At 50.9% G+C, this 27850-nt stretch overlaps 1 protein-coding gene across 2 annotated transcripts; it reads right to left on the bottom strand.

Moving 5' to 3' along the window:
* Positions 1 to 86: 86 nt before the first annotated feature.
* On the bottom strand, positions 87 to 27689 carry LOC146335586 (discoidin domain-containing receptor 2-like). 2 transcript variants are annotated; one of them, XM_084821456.1, is made up of 17 exons: positions 27423 to 27689; positions 19241 to 19392; positions 18173 to 18275; positions 16220 to 16448; positions 14515 to 14662; positions 13572 to 13677; positions 12748 to 12934; positions 12209 to 12455; positions 11099 to 11212; positions 9140 to 9303; positions 8279 to 8474; positions 7002 to 7246; positions 5710 to 5831; positions 4215 to 4412; positions 2069 to 2303; positions 1358 to 1507; positions 87 to 1017 (listed from the first exon to the last, which is right to left on the bottom strand). In XM_084821456.1, the coding sequence occupies exons 2-17, from the start codon at positions 19305 to 19307 to the stop codon at positions 877 to 879; spliced, it is 2652 nt and encodes an 883-aa protein (XP_084677582.1). In that variant the 5' UTR covers positions 19308 to 19392; positions 27423 to 27689; the 3' UTR covers positions 87 to 876. The 2 variants fall into 2 exon arrangements, with proteins under 2 accessions (XP_084677582.1, XP_084677583.1); XM_084821457.1 differs by lacking the exon at positions 27423 to 27689 and having other exon boundaries at positions 11111 to 11212; positions 19241 to 19377.
* Between the last annotated feature and the right edge of the window lie 161 nt (positions 27690 to 27850).

Here is a 27850-nt window from a genome sequence, read left to right as displayed (position 1 = left end):
ATCATAACAGTAGTACCAGTATCAACTATTTCCTCCTACAAGAACCCCACCCCCGTAAAAAAAAAAAACACCTCGGCGACCTTCCTAGGGTCATTAACATTCTTTTTTTTTTCATTAAAAGAAATATAAAATCCAGTGTGCAAGAGTTCACACACGCCCCACCCCCTCTGCGAATATGGAGTCACGAGTGTCAATGGCCCCCAAATCCGGAGGATGTAGCCTTGTGACAGTGTTTGCTGCTGGTCCGGTTGCAAACAGCCACTTCCCGCGGTTTGTCCCCCCGCTCCTTGTAAGGTTGCCTTCAGGATGTGCCAACGACGGCTTTTCTGGGGTCGACACACCTCCAAAGAACTGAGATATTCCTGACAGGTGGAATATTTATTTCCCCAACTGTGGTTTCTGTTTTGAAGAAAAGGCGGTTTTCGCTGTTCTGTGAGGAAGGAGGAGAAAGGGCCATGGCAAAGACCCCTCTCAGTATTTCCAGGGAGGAAGGCAAAATTATTCCATGAGGTGCCGGTTTCTCGGGCCTGTGGGTCCCTTGACCATATCCAAGGGAGGGAACAGCTACTACGAGAGTCTCTTTCAAACAGGAGTCAGAGAAACCGGATTCTGGCTGAGACCAGGAAGCCACCTTGAGGGTGGCCATAATTCTTTGTCATGGCAACCGTCCACGTTGGCATGGCATGCCACGAAAAGGGCACTTCACGTCACATTTCAAAGGAATTCCGACAGGCAGCCACTTCAAATGTTACTTCAGTTGTCCGAATCCACTGTGGCGAGGGAGCCCCACAGAAACGTACGGACATTTAGGGTGACAGGAGGCAGCTCCGCAATGGTCCCGGTCTCTCTACAGAGTCCCTCGCACTCTTTTGCGGGTCAGATGCTCCCATCCATTTGCTCCACCAGAAACAGGTGGATGGCCTCGAATGCAGGGCGATCTTTGATGTCTCGGCTCCAGCATTTCATCATCAAGGCAAAAACAGGATTTGGACACAGGGGCGGCTGAGACAGGTACGCCTGTGGGCAGGTAATGCAGAATGAGCCAGTAACCACACAGCAAGCACACACAGGAGGAGGAGAAACCAACTTCCCGCCCTCTTCAAATACCCAGAGAATCAAAGCCTCTGACATTGGAGCCCTTCCTCCAGGGAATGGTTCTCAATTATGAGTAGGAACTAAGGAAGTAAGAGGAGGAGGGGGCAGTGAGGAACCACACACAACAAGCACACCTAGGAGAAAAAGAAACCTTCTGCCTTCCTTTTCAGCAAGCCAGGCAGCAGTCACTGTGACCCATGTTTTAGGCGCCAGCAGTGAAAGACCGCCTGCAGCCACCTCACAGCACACGGGCTTCCCGTACCTGCCGGCCTTGGTCTCGGAAGAACTCCCCCGTGTTCTCAATGACCTGCTCATCAGAGAGCCAACTGTACGGCTGCTCCTTGCACAGTGTGAACATCTCCCACAGTGTCACGCCAAAGGCCCACACGTCACTGGCCGTGGTGAACTTGCCCTGTGGGGACGGAGAAGAAGGCCACAGTGATAGAAGACCGTATCAGGATTGAATCTAGTTGAGGTCCTTAAACTGGGAGTCATGATCATTACCTAGATCAGGGGTGGGGAACCTCAGGCTCACGGGCCAAATTCAGCCCTTTTGGGGTCCCAGTCCAGCACTCTGTGGTTCCCCAGATGGCTACTCTCCTTTCCCTGTCCACGCTCCCTTTTCCCCAACCACCAATCCTTTGGTGGATTCCCAGCTTCTGTGCTGTTTTTCCCTCCCATTCTAAAAGGTAGGAGCTTTAAGCTGAAATATGCAGGTAGTTTTGGTATGTCAACTCCATCCCATTTGCCCTAGGCCCTACCCACCCCTGGAATACGGAGGAACCCCTGGGTGCGCCTCCAAAATTGAATTTGGCCCTCAGACTGAAAGAGGTTCAGCACCCTAATGTTAGCGGCTGACTGTAACGCATCGGAGCGAGGACTACACCGCTTGTTTTTGTATCGTGCCTTGCCCAGATACGTCTCCCCAGCAAAATACAGCTCTCTTTTTATGCCCCTTGTCCAGCCCTCTTACCAAGAGGATGCTTTCCCAGGCCATCCAGCGGATCGGCAGCACGGCCCTGCCCTGGATTCGGTAGTAATCACCACTGTACAGGTTCCTGCTCATGCCGAAATCAGCGATCTTGATGGTGTAGCTGTTTCCGACCAGGCAGTTGCGCGTGGCCAGGTCCCGGTGTACAAAGTTGAGGGAAGCCAAGTACTTCATGCCGGAGGCAATCTGAGTGGCCATGAGCAGGAGATGGAGGCAGCTGAGGGAGGCAAACAACACAAGGCAATCATGGGAGCAAGTTTAAATAATCAATACAGGATTTAACAAAACAAAAGAAAACCCCATATCTAGACTACAGAAAACCATAAGAAACCCAAAAAAATGACCGGTAGCCAGTTCTGAAAAGGCTCTTCCAAAGGACGTGGTGGCCCGTGGAGCGATCCCGCCAGAGTACTGCCACTTCGTGGGCACTGCGGGATGTTTCAATGGCAGCTCAGACTCGGCCGCCTGGCCGGGGGTGGAGGGAGAGCAGAGCAGGGAGCAGGACAACTGAAAAGGCCCTGCGCAAGGCCACGCGTACAAGAATGAAGTGGCCCCCAGCAGACCGCCAACCGTGCCAACCCTTGATGCCACCCCGTCCCCGGTCATGGTGGCGTATGGCGCTTTCTTGATCAGGGGCAGCGTATCTCCGAATATCGGTTGTGGCGGAGCAGCATCGGCAGAGGGTTGCTGCCTTTGTAACTTGCTGGCTTCCCAGAAGCATCTGGTTGGCCACCCTGCAAAACAGATACTGGACTGGATGATCCTTTGGTCCTACCCAGCAGGGCCCTCCTTATGTTTTTATTTTACAACACAACTAGCAAACGGACACTGTGCTATCCGTTTGCTATATCACTGTGCTATCCCCCATCTGAGTGAAGCCGCATCCTCTGGCACCCCTAGGCCTGGCCCTTGCTGTGCTGCACCCCAGCAGTCCCTCTGTTAGGGATGTACGGAAATCATTTACCTGTTCGCGGATTATGCTGATGGTGATGCTCCGTTCCTCCCCCCCCCGGAATCCTCCTTGGCCGGCTGTGCTCCGCAGCGGCTCACGGAGCAGCTGGCCAGGCCCAGCCAGGCCAGAGCTGTCCGCAGCCGGATTTCCGGCCGCGGAGGGCTCTGGGGGAGGGGAACCGCGTACGCAAATGGCGGCGGCTATGGCCGCCGCCATTTGCATTCCTTATTTTTGACGTCTTAATCTACGTAAATATTTACGTAGACTAAGACGGCGAAAATAAAGGGAACGCAAATAGCGTAGTGGACGATATTTGCGTTCCCCTTATTTTCGCCGTCTTAGTCTACATAATTATTTACGTAGACTAAGATGGCCCAAAATAAGGAACGCAAATGGCAGCAGCCATAGCCGCCGCCATTTGCGTACGCCTTTGTTTTTTTTACCCAGACGTTTTAGGCTACGTAAAAACTTATGTAGCCTATCTTTTGGGTGTAAAAACAACACAAAAAACCTGCAAATGGCGGCAGCAGCAGCCAGTCGGAAGACCAGCTGCCACTGCCAGAGCCACTGCCGCGCAGAAGATCCGCCCCAGGTAAGTCTCATCCCAGGGGGATCCTCGGGGGGGGCGGGGGGCGGCAGGCTGTTCGGCCACAGATTTCGGGGGGCTGAATGCACTGGCATTCGGCCTCCCCGAGATCCGTGGCGGAATTCTCTGCCATCCCTACCCTCTGTCCACTCCATTCCTCTAAGGGAGGTCTGCCCCACAGCAGGGAGCGGGAGGGTGCAGCCATTTAATTCTTTCCCTCGGCCTCCTAATCTCCCCTGGCTTCAAACTGCATGGGCTGAAAAGCTAAGTGCTGTTTAGGGAAGTCTGCCATACTCATGGCTGAAGATGTTACTGAGGGCTTGAACCACATGGACACATTTATATTAATTTTAATGAGTTGATACAGTTTAAATGCAAAATAACCCCAAGGCATACATCCCTAGGGTCTCCTTAGTATGAATGCCAAGTTTCAGCTGTCTAGGTTTCATAGTCTTGGTGCTATGGCACGGACAGACAGACAGACACCCCTCCCATCTTTTATCGTTATAGCTGTATGGCTGCCAGCTCTTCTGCGAGCCTTCTGCTCCCATGGCTGACTTGAGCATGCCCCACCCCTTCCCCTCCATCACCTGACACAGGGAATATTGTTGGAGAGTGTGAAGGTGCTTCTACTCTGCCGTTGCAACAGGAACTGGTGGAGATCCCCGTTCTCCATGTACTCGGTGATCATGCACAGCGGATCATCTCGCACGCACACCCCCAGCAAGCGGATGATGTTCGGGTCCTTCAGCCGGGACATGATCTTGATCTCCTTGAGGAAATCGTTCCTTGGAACGGTAAAACAAAATCCTATTCGCTACTGGGCCAGGTTTAAGGCATTAGTACTGGAGTACAAAGCCCTAAACAACTTGGGACCAGGATACCTGATAGAGCACCTTCTCCCTTACCAACCTGCCTGGACACTGAGGTCATTGGAGGGCATGTTCCTGGTGGTTCCACACAGATCTATGGCCTGGCTGGAGTCCACCAGGAAAAGAGCCTTCAGCGTGGTGGCCCCCTTCCTGTGGAATTCCCTGCCTTTAGAGGTCAGGCAACGTTGTGTTGTTTTCAACGCCTCCTGAAGACATTGCTATTTCGAGAGGCCTTCCCTGAGTGGCCAGCTACGGTTTATTAAGTTCAGAATCTGTTCTTTTAAAATGTTTAAACTGTTTTAATTATGGGGTTTTATTCTTTTATCTTGTTGTTCACCACTCTGAAACCTTTGTGGATGTGGAACGGTATATAAATATTGTCAATAAATAAATAATCCAAATAATAGTGTGAGCTCGAACCTCTTTCAGCCTGAGAGCCAAATTCCAATTTGGAGAAGCTTTCAGGGGCCACATTCCAGCAGTGGGTGGGACTGAGGTAAAGGGGGCGGGGCCAAAGGCAAAAAGGGGTGGGACCAAAATAGAAAATAGAATAGAAAAATAGGGAAAAAGGCAGCATATTGTAGCTCAAAGCGCTTCCTGCCAGTAACTAGGCTTTAGGAGAGGCATTTCCACCTGTTAGAATGGGAGAAAAAACTGCACAAATGCCAGGAAACCATCAAATAATAGGCAGCCAGGGAAAAGGAAGAGGGGACGCCAGGTTGGCTGGATTTGACCCCCAGGCCTACAGCTGCTGTAGGGCCATCGCCGGATTAAGGGAACAGTTGACTTAATCAGTGTATTTCAGCCCATCAGTCGATTGCTTGATCCAAAACGTAGTGCCATCCTATGCAGGTATACTCAGAAGCCAGCCCTGCTGCATTCAACAGGGCTTCACCCCTGGCTAGGTGGGCACACAACAACAGCTTACATTTGCATCCCGGTGAAAGGAAAAATTTGGAAACGAACAGCGTACTTGCTTTGTTTTCAGATGATGGATGCATATATCACAGCAGGCCTCGTCCCAGAAGAGGCATCCCCGCTTGGGCGTGTGAAGAGTGGGCATGCTTCTTTTGAGATGGTGCCTACCATCCAGAGCAGACGTCGCCTGCCTGGTGCCCTCCAGTCAATGGATCACCGCCACTTGGGCTTTGGGAAAATGCCGCCAGCAAGAGCAGATTCTCTCCAGACCGGCACCACTGCGGCTTGCGCTCACCTCGCCGTCTTGGTGACGTTGGCTCTCAGCATCTTTACAGCCACGAGAACGGCCCGGCTGGAGGCTTCCGGGGAAACACGACCCAAGAATTCCAGGAGGCCATCAGCTTCGCAGAGGTGGACCTACAATGGAAAGGGCCAACCAGCCCGAGGGGAACAGTCAAGCGGATCTCGAGAAGAGGAGACTGCCTCACAAGACAAAACAAACCACCCGTTGCAAGCAGAATGGGACTGCTGTCAGCCACCAGGAAACAAGCGACGGCCCAGGGGAGAAAATGGACTGGATAGCCCCATACTTTAATTGCATATGAGTGAAAACGAGATGCAGTGTTTATACAGCAGTGGGGCTGGCGTGGAGGCGTCTTCACCATGTCCAGCACCATTCTATCTTTTTCTCTCTTGGTTTGAACTTGGGGTGGAGGGGGTGGGGAGAGAAAGACAGCTCTGCACATTCTTTACAGCAAAAACTGGCTGTAGACGTAACTGACTGGCTAGTCCTTGTGGTGTCACCAGGATATTTCCCCTGTATCCTAATCCCCGAGGCAGATTTGTAACTGCTTTTGATCCTAGGTGCTTTATCACTGTCAGTCCTGTGGCCCCTAGACAGAGCTCTGACCTTGGAGGAGATGAGCCGATCGTGGATCCTCTCACCTCCTCCCAGCACCTACCCTGCTGTTCACCACTCTGAAATCTTTTGATGTGGAGTGGTATATAAACATTGTAAATAAATACATGAATAAATAAACCTGCTTGTTCACCTGCCTCTTGCTCTGGCCCAGGGAACAGAGGTGAGGAAAAGGAGGAGGGGCAGGATACACCGCGGCCTCCTGGCTCCCTGGCTCTCCTCCTGCCAAGCAAGCAGGTGATGAGGAAGAGGAGCGAGAGCAGGTGGTCACAGTGGTGGTGAGAACGTTGACTCACTCAGAGAGGGGGCCCATGGAGGGTGTCTTGCCAAGGGCCCTCCAGACCTGAGGCCAGCACTGCGTAAGAACATCAGAAGCTGCCTTCCCCTGAGTCAGACCCTGGGTCCATCTAGCCCAGTATCGTCGACACTGACTGGCAGCAACAGCTCTCCAGGGTTTCAGGCAGGATTCTTTCCAGCCCTCCCCAGAGATGCTACCAGGGATCGACCCTGGGACCTTCTGCCTGCAAAGCAGTTGCTCTGCCACTGAGCTATTCCCCCATCCCCTTGGAAGGTGCCCCGGCCACCCACCCCATAGCCTGGCCTGTGAATGATGCCAGCCCTCCGTGGGCCTCATTGGAGCACATCTGGAGGGTAAAGGGTCTACCCACCTCCCCAAACTGCCCTTCTCCCAGCTTCTCCTTGAGCCGTAGCTGCTGCCTCGGGAACTCGGCCACAGAGATGTCCTTCTTGGTCAACGAGTCGACCGTGATGGCCGGCACAGCGTACGTGTTGTTGCCCGTCACGCCCTGCAGGCTGACAATGTCCGTCTCGGCATAGTGGGGGACGTTGTTCTGGAAACCTTGGTGAGGGGTGCACTTGGTGAGGTCCGGCTCAGCATAATCGCCACTACAGGCTGGAAAAAAACAACAGGAGAGAAAAAAGAGAAAGACATTGATGCGGACAAAGGTCAGCGCAACCCTCTGTTTCATTTGAGTGATTTGGAACATGTATATGCCGCTTTTTCAGCTGGCCTGGCTCCCCCAGCGGCTTATGATGAACCATGAAACCAATGACTTTATTTATTTATTTATTTATTTATTTATTTATTTATTTATTTATTTCTATACTGCGCAATAGTCGAAGCTTTCTGGGCAGTTCAAAACAATTACATGACAAAAATGAATCCGTAAAATAGGTCCTGTGTTTGAGTTGCAGAATTTTGATTATTTCAGTGGCCAACACAGACAACCAAAGTTATTTGTGAGTAATGGAGGGTGTTCAACCCAGCCTGAAGGCCTGAATTCAATTCTGGAGACGCTTTCGGGGGGGGGGGGGGCTTTCTAGTGGTGGGAGGGCGGAAGGCAAAACCGGTGGGGCCAAACATACCAGCATATTGTAGCTCAAAGCTCCTACTGACAGTAACCAAGCCTTAGGAGAGGCATTTTGACCTTTTAAAATGGGGAGGAAACCACTCAAAACCTGGGAAACCACCAAACAACTGGCAGCTGGACCTGGGGGCGGGGCCAGGGAAAGGGGCCGGCCTTCTGGGGGACCCCAGAGGGCCATATGGGGACCCCAGGCAGGCTGGATTTGGCCTGCGGGCCGGAGGTTCACTACCCCTGGTGTAACAGATGCAGGAAATCCAGATGGCTCCCACGTCCTCCCATGGTGGTAAACATCTAATAATAAACAGAACGTTTGCTTTGCTGGTGTCTCAGATTTCACCCACCCACACAAACAAATATGCTATAGCTCATTGGTCGAGCACATGCTTTGCATGCAAAAAGTCCCACCCGGGTTCAGCACTTGGTGCCGCTGGTTAAAGTAACATGGGCATCAGGTCTGGGGGAAACCGCAGGGGAAAGTCTTTGCTTCACCCTGCCTGCTGGTGGCCCTGTCCATATGCCTCCGAATTGCACACTTGCCAGTGTGGGTGTGGTCCTACCCGAGTCCTCAGCGCTTTGGGAGAGCTCCGGCAGTTTCTGGAGGAGGGTGACAGGCTGGTGATATTCCAGGTCCAAGGGGAAGACCCTCTCGTAGGTGGGGTTGGTCTGGTGGATTTGGGTCTGGCTGCTGACGATTCTGGAGCTGTAGAAGGAGAGCCGGACGGTGGCGTCCTCTTCCAGGATTCGCCGGGGAGCCTTGGGGAACAGGGAGGGAGAAAGCTGCTGAGCTCCCTGCACGGAGGACACAGAAATGCAGCACCCTCCCGCTCCCCCAAATACCAGCATAATTTAGCTGACATCTCTTCCTGGCAGTAACTAAGCCTTAGGAGAACCATTCCAACCTTTTGGAATTGGGGAAAGAAAAGTGCAAAAGCCAGGAAACCACCAAACAATTGGCAGTTAGAGGGAAAGGGGTGTGGCCCTCTGGGACTGGGACTCCAGGCAGGCCTAATTCGGCCTGTGAGCCGGAGGTTCAACACCCCTGCTCCACAGGATTGGCTAATTGGAGATGACAGGGGATGCAGGGCCATTCCATCAGTCCTGCTGAAAAGCTATGTAATTTTCCCCTCTTCCCTCCCCATCCCTTTTTCCTTGTGTGTCACGTCTTTTGAGACTGTAAGCCTGGGGGTCAGGGACTGTCTTGTGTTCTTGATTGGATGTAAGCCGCCCTGGGAACCTTTTTGGCTGAGGAGTAGGATAATAATACTTCCAATAAGTGGGACTTCTGCCCATTTTGTACACCACCCTGTGATTTGATCACGAAGGGCAGCATATAACTCTTTCAAATAGATCAATAATACAGAAGAGGGGTTCCCGAGTGAGCCAGCCAGCTGGCCGGCCTGCTGTGGGACGCACCATACCGTCTCCAGCCGCTTCTGGGCATACTGCCTCCACAGGATGACGACGATGACCACCACCAGCAGCAAGATGATGGCCACGAGGCTGCCAACCAGACCAGAGGTGTTCGCCTCCTCCGTCTTGCGTTCGATCCAGGGACTTGTGGCAGACATGGTGGTGGTGGTCCCTGCAAAGGTAGTTTGAGCAGCAATCAATCAATAACAGGGCTTGTGGCAAGACTCCACAGTGGTCCCTGCAAGGCCGATCAGCTGTTAAATCAATCAATCAATCAATCAATCAATCAATCACAGGGCTCATGGCAGACTCCACCATGGTCCCTGCAAGGGCAGGTAACAATAATAGCATAGTTGACATTTAGGCACCAGGTAAAGACCCATTTATTTGTACAGGCTTCTGGGGTATTGGCAAATGCTCCAGTTGTTCTTTAGCAATTGATTGCATTATGGTCGTATGGCATTTTGTTATATATTTGTGCTTTTAGAGTCACGAGGTTAATACTGTCTACGCGGCCTCTTAGGTTTCATATCGCTTGTTAGCTGCCTTGGGCTCTTTGTGAGGAAGGGCAGGATATAAATTAAATAAATAAACTAAAAAAAAACTATTGATATTGATAAAATAAATAATGACAATGACAATAAACAGAATGGTGTGAGATGGAGAACCATGGGCTGTACCCCAAAGCTGCAATCCTTAGCTCCTTCTCCCCCAGTCAGGTCTCAGGGGCAGAGAAACACGCTACATCAGGAGTGCAGAACTCCTGCAGCCTGAGGGCCAAATTCCATTTCGGAGAAGCTCTCGGGGGTCACATTCCAGGGGTGGGCAGGGCCAGAGAAAAATGGGGCAGGGCCAAAAAAGCATGCCACATATTTGACCTTAAAGCTCTCCTTGCCAAGTATTGAAGCCTTAGGAGGGGCATTTCAACCTTTTAGAATGGGGGAAAACTGCAGAAAACCCGGGAAATCACGAAATGATGCAGGAGAGGGAGGCTATCGGTGGAACCCTAGGAAGGCTGGATTGGAACCCCAGGGGAGCCGGGTTCTGCCCCTCTGTGCTACATCACACCTGGAGTTTCTGTTTGGTTTTTTATTTTGTCTTACTAAACCAGCTTTCCTCAACATGGCGCCCTCCAGATGTTTTGGACTACAACTCCCATCTGCCCCACCCAACATGGCCAATGGTCAGGGATGATGGAAGCCATAGTCCACAGCATCTAGAAAATGCTGTATTGAGGAAGGCTGTACCAGGCACTGGCAGGGGAGAAGTGAGGAGGAGACACAGAGTGGCTGCTGTGGCCGGCAGCATCAAGAGAAGAACAGCCAATCCCCCGTGTCCTCTTTGGTCACAACTTTTATAAACCTCAGCCTACAATGTCCCCCATGTAGCTTTCTTCCCCCACACCAAACCTCAAAAGTCTCACATTCTCTAGCCTTTTTTAGGGACATTTAAGAAATTCATTTTCAGTTTGTTTTTAAAGAAAAATATTTTTATTGGTTTTCGAAAGAAAACTTTTCCTTATACAACATCACACTGTGGGAGAGCACTGAATTCATGACCAGAATGCACTCCGTTTGCACCTCCCGGAACACAGACCCGAACACAATCTGCGGTCAAACTCTGCACCTTTCCGAGCTTGCAAGGCAGTTTGTGGAAGAAAAAGAGCGTGATCGGAAAATGCGCATGGAAATGCACACAAACACGCTTTCATCGACAGGAGAAACATGCGTACTTTTCAGAAAATGCGCACAACTGATGTGTACATTTGGGAAAACGCACACAAAAGGACGCACAGGTTTTTATGCGAAAAGACGACGTTCGCCATGTGATACGGACACAAGTTGGAGCAAGCTTTGAGGTGGACTTCAAAGAACTCAACAAGCTCGGGTTTTGCTGATTTGCACATTCCAGTCCCTCGGCTGCCCTGGGTGCTGACTTTGCTAAGATTCTGGATGTGGCACGCTTACCCTCCTCCTTACCCCAAGTCCCATCTGTAGCGTTGGGTTCCTCCGATGGGAGTATCGTTGAGGCTGTGCTCGAGGCAAGGGTGACCACAATGGGGTCGAGGACATCCAGGTCTTCTGGAGGAGAAATAAGAGGCATATGAGCCTATCGCGCACAGGCTGGGGCATCCTGGACCAGGGAGAGCGGCCCAATCATGATTTGGGCATCCCAATCATGGAGCTGACCAAAGGCGAGTTCTTGACCCCAAGGAGCTCCCAACGGGACACTCGGCTGCAGTTTTTATTTCTAGTTCATTTGTTTATGTTTAACGTTTGCCACCCAGCTCTTTGACCCAGAAGGTTCGCAGAGAGGCTTACATTGAGAGTTACAACCCATTACACCGTAAAAACAAACAAACCAAGAAAAAAATAAGAATGAATTCAAAGAAAACACACACGCGCGCGCGCGCGCGCACACACACACACACACACACGGCAAACAGCATAAGTAGCAAAAGTTAAAATCAACAGATCTCACAGGCCTGGATGAAACTTTTAGAAAGGGTTTCACTGCTAGGGTGTTGGAAGATACTGATTAATTAAATGAAGGTAGCTATAACTAGGGTTGTCTGTCGCTGGGAAATCTGGCCCTTTTGGAGCTCGCTGGCGCCCACAACCCGGCTTGCATTTGCAAACCAAGCCATGGGTTTCTTCCGGAAATCGGGGAAATTGTTCAGTTTTTTAAAAACAATTGCATAAATAGCAATTTGCACACATTACAGATGCAATTTGTGTAACTTTCGCACGTTACGGACACAATTTGAGCAAATCGCTTTTTATGCAATTTTTTTTAAAAAAATGCAAGCTGAACCGCTTGGACTCATTCACATTCATTAAAAATAATTAATACATTTTAAAAACAAAATAACCCTGCAGAGCACACTCCAAAAATCCCCTTGGCATCCAGGCCAGATTTCTGATGTCTAGGTTTCGCAGTCTTGCTGCTACAGCGCTGATGGACAGAGAGACAGACACACAACTTCTTGTATTATTATAGATATGTTCTCCATTTTTCCCTGTGCTTGCATATAAATCCCTTGGCCTGGGCAGTGGGGGTGGTGTTGGGCTATTTACCCGATTGGAAGGAGACTTCGCTGATCATCATCCAGACATCGGCAAAGTGGAAACGGCACAGGATCGCCTTGCCCACGCGCTGGTTGAGGGGGATGGTCACAAACCGTGCACTGGGGTTCTTGTCGTCCAGGACGGTATCCACACCCACGGGCTCTGGCTCCCACATGGCGATCAGCCGTGGCTTGAAGAGGCATTCCACCCGCTCAAAGATTTTCACGCCCTTGGAAAACATGTTGTTGCAGTGGACCTGGCATTGAGGCAAGGAGAGGGGCAGGGGAAGGAGAAAATGTCAGCAGCCTTGTGGCAACAAAATGCAGGCAAACAAAATGGCTGCCAAGGCGCCACGGCTCTATCAAAGTGGCCACAAGGGTGCCACGGCTCCATCAAAATGGCTGCCAAAGCACCACGGCTCTATCAAAGTGGCTGCCAGGTCACCATAGCTCTATCAAAGTGGCCACAAGGGTGCCACGGCTCTATCAAAATGGCCGCCAGGACTCCACAGCTCTAACAAAATGGCCACCAGGGCACCACGGTCCTACCTTCATGGAGGTGAAGTTCCTTTGTCGGTCGAACTGGAATTCCATCTCAATGGTGCCGTCCCGAAAGCTGTCATTCTTCCAGCCAACATAGTCATAGCCTGGCCACACGCGGTACTGGTGGCTCTTGGTGAAGTCGTCCAAGCCCAGGATGCCGTCTGTCAGCTGGCCCAGTCCACCATGCAGGAGCCTGAGAAGAGAGCATATACCAAGAAGAATCTCTTGAGAGACCGCCTGGGTGGGGGTCGGACCCTTCAGCCCAGTGGTTAGTTTTGAACTGCAGGCACTCACCATTACAGCCCCCTCGCCACACCCCCAAGGGCAGTCCAAAATTGCAGGCAGCTGTGTGGATAGTGATCAACAACCCAGTTCTAGCCGTTTACATCGCCAGCAGGAGTGGGTCTTTTGTAAAGCAATTAACGGGTCTTCATTGCCCATTCAAGACCAAGCCGCCCCAAAATACTTTGCTTTACAGCAGGGAACAATATATATTTATTACGTGTTTTTGTAATGCTGGTGTATTTTATAAATTGTTGTAAACCGCTCAGAGAGCTTCAGCTATAGGGTGGTATAGAAATAATAATAATAATAATAATAATAATAATAATAATAAACAATAATAATAGTTGTCGTTGTTGTTGCTGGGAATAATCCATTTTCTTTGTGTGTCATGTCTTTGTAGATTGCAGGGACTGTCTTGTTTTACTGACTGGATGTAAGCCGCTTTGGGGAGCCTCTTTGGCTAAGAAGAGAGATAAAAATACTTGGAAAAAAAGAAAGGAACAAGGGGGGTGAAAGAGAGATGCCGCCTTGGGGCCCCTTCTTACCTGCGCTCCTGGTAACCATCATAGGTTGAGTCGTTCAGGTAGACAATGGGATGCCCAGGAGCTGCCATCATCTCCCCCTCAGGCATGCTGTAGGACTCCAAACCATCTGGGAAAGGCGACGGCTGAGCATTAGCAGGGTGATCCCAATCCCTTCAGCCTGAGCAAGAAAAGGCGTCGTGCCACCCACCCCCACATCAAGGCAAGCAGGTACAGACGAATGGCTTGGTTCTTGCCTCCCTGCTCCCCACCTCAGCCAAGTGAGAAGCCAGCAGGCCTTCAAGCCAGTCAGCTCAACCCATGCCTGTGCAATGATTTGCTCGTACTGAGCGTCTGGGCCAGACTTAGCAGCTTTATAGGACCAGGTGGGATCCAATTGGCCTGTTTATATCACCTGACCCCTGTGGAGTGGACAGCTGCAGTACCACCCTCTGGCCAGTGGTGGCATTGAAGCACAGCGGGGAATAACCCAACCGTTCCCTCCTTCAGGAAGACACAGCAAACCATAGAGCAGGAGTGTCAAACCTCTTTCAGCCCAAGGGCCAAATTAAATTGCGGAGAAGCTGTTGGGGGCCGGATTCCAGTGGTGGGCGGGGCCAAAGCCAAAAGAGGCAGGGCCAAAATACCAGCATATTTTAGCGCAACACTCTCAGGGCAGTAACTAAGACTTAGGAGGGGCATTTCAACATTTTAGAGTGGGGAAAAAACACACATAAAAGCTGGGAAGCCATTCCATGATTGGTGGTTAGGAAAGGGGTGGGACCCAGGGAAGGAGGCATGGCCTTCTGGGAAACCCCCGAGGGCCATATTGGAATCCCAAGTAGGTCAGATCTGACCTAAGGGCATGAGGTTCTGTTCCCTCGCCACAGAGAGCACAGGCACCTGTGTCTTGCTACCCTACGTTCCCAGAGCCTTACCAGAGGCAGCCAACATGTTAAGTCCTTACCAGACCAAACGCAGCCGTAGAGTTCCACTCGCATGCAGACGGTCATGGGCTGCTCAGTCACTGGGATCACTCGGATGTAGCGGGCGATGACAGGCGGCCGGAGATCTTTGAGGATGACGTCATACGTGTTGATATTGCCTTGGATCACCTGGAGCAGAGAAGGAATCGTGAGATCCCTCCAGCTAAGGCCCCAAGAAGCGGATGCTAGAGATACATAGATGAGCAGAGCTGTGGGCACCCCATGGGCGCCAGCAGCTCTCTCGTTCCCCGAGCACACATATCTTGGGAACCAGCCAGTTCTTCAGAAGGACCCCAATTTCAACAATGCTCATAGAAACATACAAAGAAGTTGCTTTACACTGAACATAAGAACAGCCCTGCTGGATCAGACCAAGGGTCCATCTAGTCCAGCTTTCTGTTCACACAGTGGCCAACCAGCTGCTTGTGGGAAACCCACAAGCAGGACTGGAGTGCAACGGCACACTCCTGCCCACGTTCCCCAGCAACTGGTGTACACAGGCATACTGCCTCTGATTCTGGAGGTAGCATAGAGCCATAAGGACTAGTAGCCATTGATAGGCTTCTCCTCCATGAATTTCTCCAACCCCCCTTTAAAGCCATCCAAATTGGTGACCATCACTACATCTTGTGGACGTGAATTCCATAGTTTAACTATGCACCATGTGAAAAAGTTCTTCCATTGGTCTGTCCTGAATCTCCCATTCGTCAGCTTTATAGGACGACCCCTTTGGGTTCTAGTACTATGAGAGAGGGAGGAAGATGTTTCCCTCTCCAATTTCTCTACACCAGGCATAATTTTGTACACCTCTATCATATCACGTTATTCACTCACTTCACTCGCCTTTTGTCCAAGCTAAACACTCCCAGACTTTGTAACTTTTCCTCGCAGAGGAGTTGCTCCAGCCTCTCGATCATTTTAGCTGCACCCTTCTGCACTTTGTCCAGCTCTACAATATCTTCTTTTAGGTGTGGTGACCAGAGCTGTGCGCAGTATTCCAAGTGTGGCCGCACCATAGATGTGTGTAAGGGGAGTATGATCTTGGCAGTTTCATGTTCAGTTCCTGTCCTAAGTATCCCTAACATGACATTTGCCTTTTTCACAGCAGCCACACACTAGGTCGACATTTTCACGGGTCAGACTATTTTCACTGGGTCAGACCGCCTGCCCTTCTGGATCCCTGCTTTTATCTCTTATCTCAGGAGATAACAGCAGGCATCTGGGTGTGGAACCTCCGTGGGCCAGATACGGCCCGCGAGCAGCAGGCTCTGCCTCTCTGTCGTACCACCACAATTATTTTGTCAGTTTCTGACAATGAACGACCCCTGAAATCATCATTACCTTACTAATTCCCACATGGAATTTTCAGCTAACTCTGCTTCTTTTCTCAGTCACTCAGGCTAGAGGCTTTAAATGCTCCCTGAAGTTTTGCTCAGAATTCTGCAGCATCAGCCAGCACATTTGCAACCAGAGCTCTGCTTGTAGAACTAGAAACAAGCCCAGAGAACTGTCTGAAGGAAATGCAGCAAGCAGTTCAAAGACTGAAGCTAAACATCCCTTGGAAGCCACCTGGATGGGTAACCCAGGCTTTTTTTTTTTCATGAGGGCTAGTAACTTAGGCAGATTTTTTTGCAAGGGCTCACTATTTCCTCCTCTACAGAGATGCTCTGACTGCTTCTCACCTACCTGCCCATTCTGACGGTCCTTCCAAGAGAGCCAGCGCTCCCCGTTACGGCTGTAGTCGATCCGATAAGCACGGGCAAACTCTTTGCCAGTGGCCCGGGCATGCCGTCCTTGGGTGCCCACCAGCGTGATGAAATAGAGTTTGTGTAGGTCTATCTGGAGAAACTGCACATCTTCAGGCTGCAGGAGACCAGCTGGACACCAGGCTCCATCGCCCTCCTCCCTCAGCAACCTGAGTGAGAGAGAGAGACGCTAAGAGAGACTGAGAGGGAAAAAAATGCATGTCTCGAGGGCCAGGTGTGAAAGCAGAAAGAACATCCAAAGCCAACCTGAATGAGGGACTTCATAAAGCAAGGGTGGGGAACCTCCATTCCAGAGAACCTCTTGGGGGCTGCATTCTAGTGGTAGGTGTGGCTGAAGACAAAGGGGGTGGAGCCAAAGGCAAAGGGCCAAAATACCAGAAAATTTGAGCTTCAAGCTCTTGCTGCCATTAAATAAACCTTAGGAGAAGCATTTCAGCCTCTTAGAATGGGGAACAGAATTGCACAAAAGCCAAGAAACCACCAAACCATCAGTGGACCGGGAAAGGGTGTGTGACCATCTGAGAATGCTGGATTCAGCCTCTACGAGGACAGAATTTGGCCCTTGGCCCAGAGGTTCTAAACACCAGCTATATAACAAACATATGAAATTGCCTCACATGACTCCATCTACTACAGCACTTAGGGGCAATGGCTGCCAATCCATTTCTGGGCCCAATTCAAAGTGCTAGCATTGAACTTTAAAGCCCAAAATGGCTTGAGGCCAGGTTACTTAAGGGATTGGTGCATCTCAAACCTACCTACCCGACCGTACGGTCACCTCCAGAGGCCCTTCAACATCTGCCCCACCAAATGAGGCGAGGCGGGGGGCCACAAGCGAGACGGTCTTTTTGGTGGTGGTACCCAAGTTGTAGAATGCCCTCTTGGTTTTTTTCCTTGGATAGTTTATTGTTTTATTGCTGATTTATGGTTTCATTGATTGGTTTGATCGTATTTTATGGGGTGGGGGTTACTTGTGAACTGCTTTGGGGCATTTTGTTTTGTTTTTAAAACTGAAAAGCGGTATGGAAATGTTCTGAAATACATAACTATATCCAGTCCAGTCAGATCATTGGTCCTACTGGGGTCCCCAACCTTTTTGGGTCGGTGGGAACATGTGGAATGTCGAGAGAGTCTAGCAAAATGGCTGCCGCGCAGGTGGGGCTTGCCCATTCATAAAATGGCTGCCATGATCAGTGTGGCCGGTCACAGAACACTCAATTCCCAGAAAGCAAAGTGGTGCACCCAAAAGAAAAAAGTCACTTGCCCAAGAGCCCAAGACAAAGGTGGTGCGGTCTGAGCTCCAAAACACAAAATCACCCCTTGGAACCCAAATAAAAATGGCGCTGGAGGGCAGAACTTTGCTTTCCAGCAAGCCAGCCTCCCAGTTAAAAAATAATAATTTTTAAAATCTTAAATAAAATACAAATCAGGAGGTGCAGGGAGCCTGGTGGGCACCAAGAGAGATGGTCTGTGAGACCATCGGTGCCAACGGGCACCACGGTGGAGACGCAGGATCCTTCACTGGTCTTATATGCAAACCTCTGCTTGATCCCTGATCAACAGCCCCTCCGTGCTCCCTGTTCTCCGGTTATCTTCAGTTCAGTTTCTCTAAATTCCTAGATGTGTTGCAGAAGGTGGTGGATAGAACCTTGGTGCAAGGCAGGTGAGCATCCGAGATCAACACAAAAGGAGAGAATAGTCTCAGGAGGCTATGAACGATTTTATTGATGCTATAAATGGGATTTTCATCAATAAAATCATTTACAGCATCCTGACAGTGAGACTATTCTCTCCTTTTGCATGGATGGAGCTTTGCACCACCATGTGCAAAGCATTGCACCGAAGCGAAGTCCCAGATGTTAGTCCTGCTCACCGTGCATACTGAGGCCCTGTAGAGTCGTACCACTGGCTGGAAGCAGTGATGTCCTCATCTCGGATTGTCCCTTCGTGCATCCCCAAAGGGTATCGGCATATTGCTTTGGAAGGGAGGGTAAAAAAAGGCACAGTGTTGGCATCAACATAAAGACAAAAACCAATACATCAAAGCCTTTTTCATTTCATTTCACGGAACAGGGGTCCCCAACCTTTTTGGGTCTGCATATTTGGAATGCTGAAAGAGTATCTTGGGTGCTCTCACAAAATAGCTGCCATAAGGGCAGGGCTTGCCTTTTCATAAAATGGTTACCATGGTGGGCACGGACGGTCACAAAACACTCCTTTCCCAGAAGACAGAGTGGTGAAGCTAAAACCAAAGTCACTTGTCCAAGGCCTTGAAGTCCAAGGCAGAGGTGGGGGCTGAACTCCGAAACACAAAACCATTCTTTGGAACCCAAATAAAGATCAGCCTTCGCTTGGTCTCTGGTAGGGATATCACAGAAATCCGTTTGGGGGGTGGAGTTTGGCGGGGTTTCCTAGGTTTGCCCCCCCCCCCAGACTTCATTTCAGTTCTTGCTGCAGCTCCCAAATCGATCTGAAGCAAGACGAGGCAGTACACGGATTTTCCGGGCATTTTGCACATTTTTCCCAGGTTCCACAATTTGTGCAAATTTCCAGGCAATGTGCAAAATTTCTCAGAAATTTGTACAAATTGAAGAACATGCCGGGGAAAATGTGCAAACACTGTTCCCGGAGTTCAGGGAAAAGTCTGCAGCTTGGCTCACAAGCACAAAGTAGGCCGTGCATACCACAAATCTCTGTAGAGTCAAAAAGGAACTGGATTTTCCAGCGACGGACATCCCTAGTCTCTGGCCCTTCTAATCCTCATGTGCCTGAACTGGACGCCAGCTGCAACTAAATCTCAGAGCTAGGCCTAGCTAGGCCTGATATATTGTTAGAAAATGGGATGCCATCAGGACCTGCAAGTTCCCAGGAGAAGCCCCCTGAATACTGGGGAACAGGGATGGGGCCACCCACCCAACATTTAAACCCAGTAGATTCCTACCAGGGTTGACTTCAGAGCCGGAGCAATGGGAGAGGCCAGCCAGCAAAAGCAGGGGCAAACAGAGCATCCTCGGAGACGTGGGAGGTTTTTCCCACAGCCCGTGGGTCAATCGGGCAGCGTTCCCCAGTTGTCAGTCTCTGCCATTCACGTTTCTGAGAAAAGAGAGAAATAGACGATGGGCTTGGAGCTAGATTTCCAGGCTGTGCACCTGTGCATGGCATGACCTTATGATGGGGTTACAGAACCTTAGGCATGGGGACCGAATCCAGCCCGCCTAGGTACCAATCCAGCCCTCCAGGGTTCCCCAAATGGCCACACCCCCTTCCCCTGGCCACACCCCTTTCCCCCAACCACCCATCATTTCCTGGTTTAAGTTTTTGTGACCCGCCTAGAGAGCTTTGGTTATGAGGCAACATAGACATGTAATCAATCAGTCAATCAGTCATCAGTATCCTCTCCCACATGAATCCCTTCTTTGCAGCATTGGATTTTCAGGGGTACACTTCTTCTGAATCTGGAGGTTTCATTTAGCTACTGGTGAGCCTATCTTCCACCAACGTGTCTTTCAGAGACCGTTCCAGCCGCTTGCGGCATGGACTGGACTTGGTCAATCATTCTGCTTCAGTTATCTGCAAAAGATTTTATCTCCCATGGTCATTTTGCTGTTTGCTGCTGCTGCTGCTACTTCTCTTTAGTAAGTTGCATCACGCATCGTTTCATAGAAGAGGGACAAACAATTAAACCCATAACTAAAAAAAAACCTTTGGCAGCTGCAAGGCTGTCGAGTAGGCGCTGGTTGGGGGAGTCGGGGGCATGCCGGATCCCTTCAGACAACGTGGCTCGAGCTGCTCGCTTGCTACTCCAGCCCACGGTGCCTGCAGACGTTGTGCCGGGGGAAACCGAGCGGGCCAGGCGCTTCTTGATGCGGTGGGGTGATTCTTTCGCATCGCTCTCTTCTGCGGATAGAATTCTACCAGCCCTTCTTGTTTCTGCCCAAGCGCAGATTGCAAGGGGAACGCCAAACCATCCAAATTCACACACAGCACGTCCCGACGGAGAAGCACGGAAGGGTTAAAACCCTTCTTGCTGGGGGCCCGGGGCGGATCCAGTTGCTAATTGCTACCAGCTGGCAGAATGCTCATTAAAAGCAGTGTTGCAGCCACTGGACGGACAGAAACACTGCCAGCGCCCGTGCTGCAAGGAGGAGGCGGGCCGGGCGGGAGCGAGACAAAACAGCTGCCTTGAACCTTGGGCGAAAGGCACCCGCTCCATGCCAGACAGACCCATGCGCCTTTATCTCCCTCCCTTACCTCTCCTTTTGCTCCTGGTGGCCCCCCACCTTCTCAGGCATGCGCACACTCTTGCATAAGAACATCAGACCATCAGAAGAGCCCTGCTGGATCAGACCCAGGGCCCATCTAGTCCAGCATTCTGTTCACACAGGGGCCCGCCAGCTGTCGACCAGGCAGAGCATGAGCGCAACAGAACCCTCCCGCCCATGTTCCCCAGCCACTGGTGCATGGGCTCACTGCCTCTGATACTGGAGGTAGCACATAGCCATCAGGACCAGTAGCCATCGATCACCTCCACCTCCAGGAATTTGCCCACTTCCCTTTTCAAGCCATCCAAATTGGTGCCCACCACTCCACTTTGTCATAGCCCCAACCAGGAACCCCACAGGAGTGTGGCACTACAAAGCCCATCAGCCCCATGCTGGCTGGGGATAATGGGAGCTGCCGTCAGACACGTCTGCGGGGCACCAGATTCAGGAAGTCCTCTGTGTAGCATTCCTCCCCTCCTCCTCCTTCCCCAAATTATGTCCCCTTTGTAGAGAGCTGTCTCTAACAGGCAGGAAGAAACAGGCCTCTCTCTCCGCATCTGCCTGCCTTCTGCTCCAGTCCCCAAACCTTTGTTGGCTGACTAGATCCACGCAAGCCCCTGCCCATTTCCCCCAACTTCGTGTTTCCTGGAGGAAGAGCTGTGACGGCTCTTTCTACTTCGTGCTGCTCCTGCAAGGGAAGCAACATTTCAAAATCACAGGAAGGGATTGTTCCGCTCTACTCCGTGCTGGTCAGACCTCACCTTGAATGCTGCGTCTAAGTCTAGATACCACACTTGAAGCGGGGACTCAGATCAATGGGAACAAGCTCAGAGAAGGGCAATAGGGACTAGAGAGTTCATCCTACGAGGAAAGATGGAAGGAGCTGGGTCTGTTTAGCCCTGAAAAGAGATAGGGGGGTGGGGATATGATAGCACTTTCCAAGTCCCTAAAGGGTTGTCATGCAGAAGAGGACCACGACCTGTTCTCTGTCATTCAAGGCACGAAATAATGGGCTGAAGTTACAGGAAGGCACATTTCGGTTAAACCTCAGGAAAAATGTCCTGAGCTCCCTGCAGTCAGACAATGGAACCCACTGCCTGGGGAGGTCATTGGCTCTCCGTCCCTGGAGGTATTCAAGGAGAGACTGGACACCATCTGTCAGGGATGCTTGAAATTGGATTCCTGCACTGAGCAGGGGGGTGGACTCGATGGCCTCCATGGCCCCTTCCACTTCTAGTATTCTACAATTCACCCACACAGATGGATATCTATCCCTCTATTTATTTATTTTATTAATTTCCATCCCACCTTTCCAACAACAAAAGACACACAAGGCGGCTGACAATACAATCCAGATTAACGGAATCTGAATTAAAACATAGCATAAAAACAAAGAGATTAAAAACACACTTTAAAACACAACAATAAAAGAAATAAATGCACCAAAACAATTCATCCCCCCACCCACCCACCTTTGAGCAACAGACCACCTTGGATACCAAAGGCCGGCCTGAACAGAAACATCCTTGCCTGCCCGGGGTGGAAGGACAAAGGCACCGGGTCGATCCAGCCTCCCTCGGCAGGGCCCATATGTGGTGCGGGGCTTGTACATTTCGCTTCCAAAACATGGCACTTGCAAGAAATGTGGGGAGATCAGGGCTATGGTGTCAGGCACGAAGGGGCCATGCGCACGATCCACTCCTGTGCTGGTGGGCCCTGGCAGACTTCCTTGCCCGTGACAGTGAGGAGCAGCAGCACGGCATCATTGAGGGCTGGTAGTTTAGTTTCCCACAATACCCTGGAGCAACACTTGCAACAGGTACATTGTGGGAAATTTAAATGGCGGCAAAACTCAGCCCCTTGGGCTGGCAGAAAAGGATAATATTACAGGGGAAGGTTGATGGTTATCCAGGGATGCCAGCGGCTGGTTATGTACAAACATGACACGCTTCCCGACATTTCACAGAAGAAAACGGGCATGTCTGAAACATTCCCCGTATCGTCCCAAGGAGAACCGCTGCCCAAGCCCTTGAAGCACCACCATTGCTGCATTGCTTCGCTCCGCAAAAGCCCGTCCTCCCTCAATTGAAAAAGCCAAGAGGGAATGATTAAACAAAAGAACACACCCCAAAGCCATCCGTTGCCCTCAAAGGATTATCAGTTCGGAATGTACATCAGCTGCTGCAGCAGGCAAAATGGTCCCTTAGGGTGCCATTCTAGGCATGTTTAGAGAGAAAAAAGCCCTACAAAAAGCTGGAGGACTTCTGTCTGTCTAAGCATACATGGCTGTCCGGGGAATGCTGGGAGCTGGAGGACTTTGGTCCGTCTAAACATACATGGCTGTCTGGGGAATGCTGGGATTTGTAGGACTTTTGTCCGTCTAAACATACATGGCTGTCTGGGGAATGCTGGGAGCTGGAGGACAATGTCCGTCTAAACATACATGGCTGTCCGGGGAATGCTGGGATTTGTAGGACTTTTGTCCGTCTAAACATACATGGCTGTCTGGGGAATGCTGGGAGCTGAGGACTTTGTCCGTCTAAACATACATGGCTGTCTGGGGAATGCTGGGATTTGTAGGACTTTTGTCCGTCTAAACATACATGGCTGTCTGGGGAATGCTGGGAGCTGGAGGACTTTGTCCGTCTAAACATACATGGCTGTCCGGGGAATGCTGGGATTTGTAGGACTTTTGTCCGTCTAAACATACATGGCTGTCTGGGGAATGCTGGGAGCTGGAGGACTTTGTCCGTCTAAACATACATGGCTGTCTGGGGAATGCTGGGAGCTGGAGGACTTTTGTCCGTCTAAACATACATGGCTGTCTGGGGAATGCTGGGAGCTGGAGGACTTTGTCCGTCTAAACATACATGGCTGTCCGGGGAATGCTGGGAGCTGGAGGACTTTGGTCCGTCTAAACATACATGGCTGTCCGGGGAATGCTGGGAGCTGGAGGACTTTTGTCTGTCTAAACATACATGGCTGTCTGGGGAATGCTGGGAGCTGGAGGACTTTGTCCGTCTAAACATACATGGCTGTCCGGGGAATGCTGGGAGATGGAGGACTTTTGTCCGTCGAAACATGCATGGGATTGCACCTTTAGTGTTCATATATACTGGCCTTGCTGAACTGGGCACCATCCAGGTGTGCTGGACTACAACTCCCGCCATCCACCAGTGACCATGCTGGCTGGAGGGGGGGGGTAGTCCTACGCCCCTGGAAGGCGTGCGGTTGCAGAAGGCTGGTCTGCATGGATGTGCACTATAGCAGAGATGCGTCCATTCCCCACTGAGAGATTTAACTCCGAGGGATGCTGGGAGAGAGCTGAACCCTGAAGAATGGCCAATGAGTGACTCCCACGACTTTTTCCTTTTCCTAACAAGGGTTTTCTCTCTTAACAAGGGCCTTCTTTCTTCCCCAGATGCAAAACTGGGGACCAAACAGGCACAGTGATTGAGCACGAACAGGGTGCCAGAAAATATGGACGGTCCCAACGGTTCGAAAAAGACATGGGTGAGTCCCAGCACCCTACGTTCATACTTTGATTCGTTTCGAATCCGAAGCAGCATATAAATATCACTAAGAAAGAAATAATAAATACATTTCTTTCTGTTCCCAGTTCACACACACACACACAAACACACACTTATGCATGAAACATAGGAACATGGGAAGCCACCTTAAAGAGTTAGCCCCTTGGTCCATCTAGCCTAGTAATGTCAACACTGACTGGCAGCAACGGCTCTCCAGGGTTTCCGGCTGGAGTTTTCCCAGCCCTGCCTGGAGATGTCAGGAATCGAACTTGGCACCTTCTGCATGCAAAGCAGGGGCTCTAGCACTGAGCTATTGTCCTTCACATAAAAATACGGTAAGATTCCAGTCCTCATGGCCTGAACAGAGTCAGACCCTGGTCCATCTAGCCCAGTATTGTCAACACTGACCGGCAGCAGCGGCTCTCCAGGGTTTCAGGCAGGAGCCTTTCCTCGTCCTACCTGGAAATGCCGGAATGAAACCTGGGACCTTCCGCATGCAAAGCATCCGTATTCACTGTCAGCCGGCTTCCCTTCCAAATTTACACGCGCACACTAACACAGACTCAGACTTGTGCGCATTCACCCATACGCAGACCTGTGCTTAATCTAGGCTTCCAGCTTTGGGTAAACTTGCTTTAGCAGTGGGATCCAGCTGTACGGAGTTGACTCTGCAGCTGTGGATATCCAGACCACCAATTCCCCCTAGGCCTAAAATAACTCAACCCCTTCCTCAAGCAAGCCCAGGGTTTTATATTTACTTATTTTTTACATTTATATCCTGCCTTTTTTCCCCCCTCTTGCAAGGAACCCAAGGTAGCTTGCATGATCCCCCTCCTCTTCCTCTTCATTTATCCTCACAAGAACCCTGCGAGGTGGGTTAGGCTGAGTCAATGACTGGCCCAAAGTCACCCAATGAGCTTCATGGCTGAAGGGGGACTAGAACCCGGGTCCTAGTAGTCCGCTCTAACCACTACACCACACTGAGCTAGCACACATGCACTAAGGGAGGACAGTTGAGGAATGGTGGGGTGGAGTTGGAGGCAAGACTTTTTCAGTGAGGCTAGAGGGTCTCAGTTATGGTCAAGACTTAACTGCCCCTCTACCACACTCAGCTTTTTGGGCACCCACACGGACAGCCCAAGTTCACCAATTGGATATGGGCTGGCGAATGCATGAGACCGGGTTTCCAAGAAAGCGGCCATATTAGGTACCTGTTCCCAGTGGTGCCGTCAGGCTAGGACTTTGGGGAAGATGTCCACGGCCCCACACAACAGGATAAGCCAGAAAGCCCCCAAAACACATCAGGGCTTCCTTATCTGCATTTTGAAGCAAGTGAAGTAATACATCTATATGTATATACATACCATCTAAAATATAGTATATATACACCACAGAGCCAGTGTGGTGTAGTGGTTAGAGCATTGAACAGAAACTCGGGAGATCTGGGTTCTAGTCCCCACTCGGCCATGAAGCTCACTGGGTGCCTTTGGTCCAGCCCCCGACTCTCAGCCTATCCTGCCTCACAGGTTTGTTGTGAGGATAAAATGGAGAAGAGAAGGATCATGTACACTGCCTTGGGCTCCTTGGAGGAAAAGGCAGGATATAAATGTAACAAGTAAATAAACAAATCGAAAGCCCCTCACCGCGAGAAACTTTTTAAGTTCCGGGTCAAAAGTTACCTAACCACACCACTGCCTCTTCTATATACACAAGGGGTGCAGAACCTGTTTCAGCCCCAAGGCCAAATTCCATTTTGGAGAAGCTCTCCGGGGCCACATTCCAGCAGTGGGCCGGGCCAAAGGTAAAAGCGGCCGGGCCAAAACCCCATAAAAACACCAGCATACTTTCGCTAGAAGTACCTCCTGCCGACAACTGAGCCTTACGAGAGGCCCTTCCGCCTTTCAAAATGGGAGGAAAACTGCACAAAAGCCAGGAAACCACTCAATGATTGGTGGTTGGAGAAAGAAGGTGGAACCCAGAGAAGGGTGTGTGGCCTAGTGGGGAATTCTGGAGAGTCAGATTTGGCCCCCGGGCCTGAAGTTCTGCACCCCAATATACAGCATGTCGACAACCTTTAAGCCAATGTGAGACGATAGCTACAGTTCCTGTTCGAGAAATACCTGTAAGAGGAGGGGAATAAATTTGAACTAGAGTTGAGGGGGCAAGACTGCTGGATCCCCCCCAAGGCTGGCTCCACCAGTAGGCAGATGATTTGGGGATACCATGACAGAGCAGCAAAGGGTCATTTATTATATTTTCACCACCATCCACAAGGGAGAGGGGTTGAGGGCTCCATTTTAATCTGCTGCCCCAGGAACCAAAATGTCCTGTTCTGTCTTTCCTCGTCCTCATGTAAGAACGTAAGAACATCAGAACATCGGAAGAGCCCTGCTGAAGCAGACCAAGGGTCCATCTAGTCCAGCACTCTGTTCTCACAGTGGCCAACCAGCTGTCGACCAGGAGCCCACAAGCAGGGCATGAGTGCAACAGCACCCTCCCGCCCATGTTCCCCAGGCACTGGTGTACAGATGCTCACTGGCTCTGGAACTGGAGGTGGAACACAGCCATCAGGAGTAGTAGCCATTCATAGCCTTCTCCTCCAGGAATGTGTCTGTTTTAAAGCCATCCAAATGGGTGGCCATCACTACATCCTGGGGTAGCCAATTCCATAGTTTAACTATGCGCTGTGTGAAGATGTCCTTCCTTTTATCTGTCCTGAATCTCCCACCAATCAGCTTCATAGGATGACCCCGGGTTCTAGTATTTTGAGAGAGGGAGAAAAATGTATTCTCTTAAGGAAAAGAACAGCCCTTGAAATAGGGGATACCTTCAAATAGAGGACCAACCTTCAAAAAGAGGACACTCCTCTGTAAACTAGGAACTATGGCCACCCTACTTTGGGGGAGAGAACATTGAGCATTGTTGCACATCCCTGCGCACCGCCGCACATCCCTGTGCATCTGTCGAACCACAGTATTTTGGCACATCAAAAAACTAGACATTTCCAAGAGTCGATTCTCCTTCCCTCCTCCGGGTCCACAGGGGGAGGGAGGAAAGCATCTCTTCGCCCCTCCTGGCTTGCCACTGCCCCTGCCCAACTTCCTGCCGCCAAGGGTGCCCAGTGGCGGTGCCCCCCCTGCTGGGGTGCATGTCAAGAGAAGGCGCAAGCGGGCCAGGCCGGGGCCTTGCAGCTGGAGAAAGGAGGGGCACTGCCAAGCAAGTTTGTCTTGCGCAAAACAAAACAAAAAGGAGGCACATGGGAGAGAATTGCGCAAAAAGCAGAGGAGGAGGAGGAGGAGGAGGAGGAGAAAGGGATCTTTTTCCTTACCTGCCTGGCCTAGCCGCTCCGCTACCGCCATGGCGATTCCAGGCTTCCTATGGCCACGGATCCAGCTGTGCCTGCCTTCCCCACATCCCTTCGACTTTTCCAGCAGCAGCAGATCCGCTCAAAAACTTTGTTGCTGGGACAGGCTCCTCCTCTCCCGTCCGTCCCTCCGCACAGGCCCTGGAGACTTCCTCGCCTTTGTCACTGCCGTTCCTATGGCAACTCCCTGACGGAGGCCATGGAAAAGAGCAGATGTGCATACATGTGTGTGTGTGCGTGTGTGGCCAAAAAAAAAAAAGCCGCTGTCTCCTTGGGCCTCCCTCCTTCTCTTCCTCCTCCTCTCTCCTTCCTCTTCTTTGCCTCCAGCACCCCCCTACACACACACACACACAGGCTAAGAGCCGTTCACTTGGGCCAGGCTTGGCCTGGAG

Source organism: Heloderma suspectum, chromosome 14, assembly GCF_057233095.1.
Source record: "Heloderma suspectum isolate Gila_16-S chromosome 14, 16-S_ref, whole genome shotgun sequence".
Classification (NCBI taxonomy): Eukaryota; Metazoa; Chordata; class Lepidosauria; order Squamata; family Helodermatidae; genus Heloderma; species Heloderma suspectum.
Note: the sequence above shows the minus strand (reverse complement) of the source record. Positions and strands in the feature narration are given on the sequence as shown.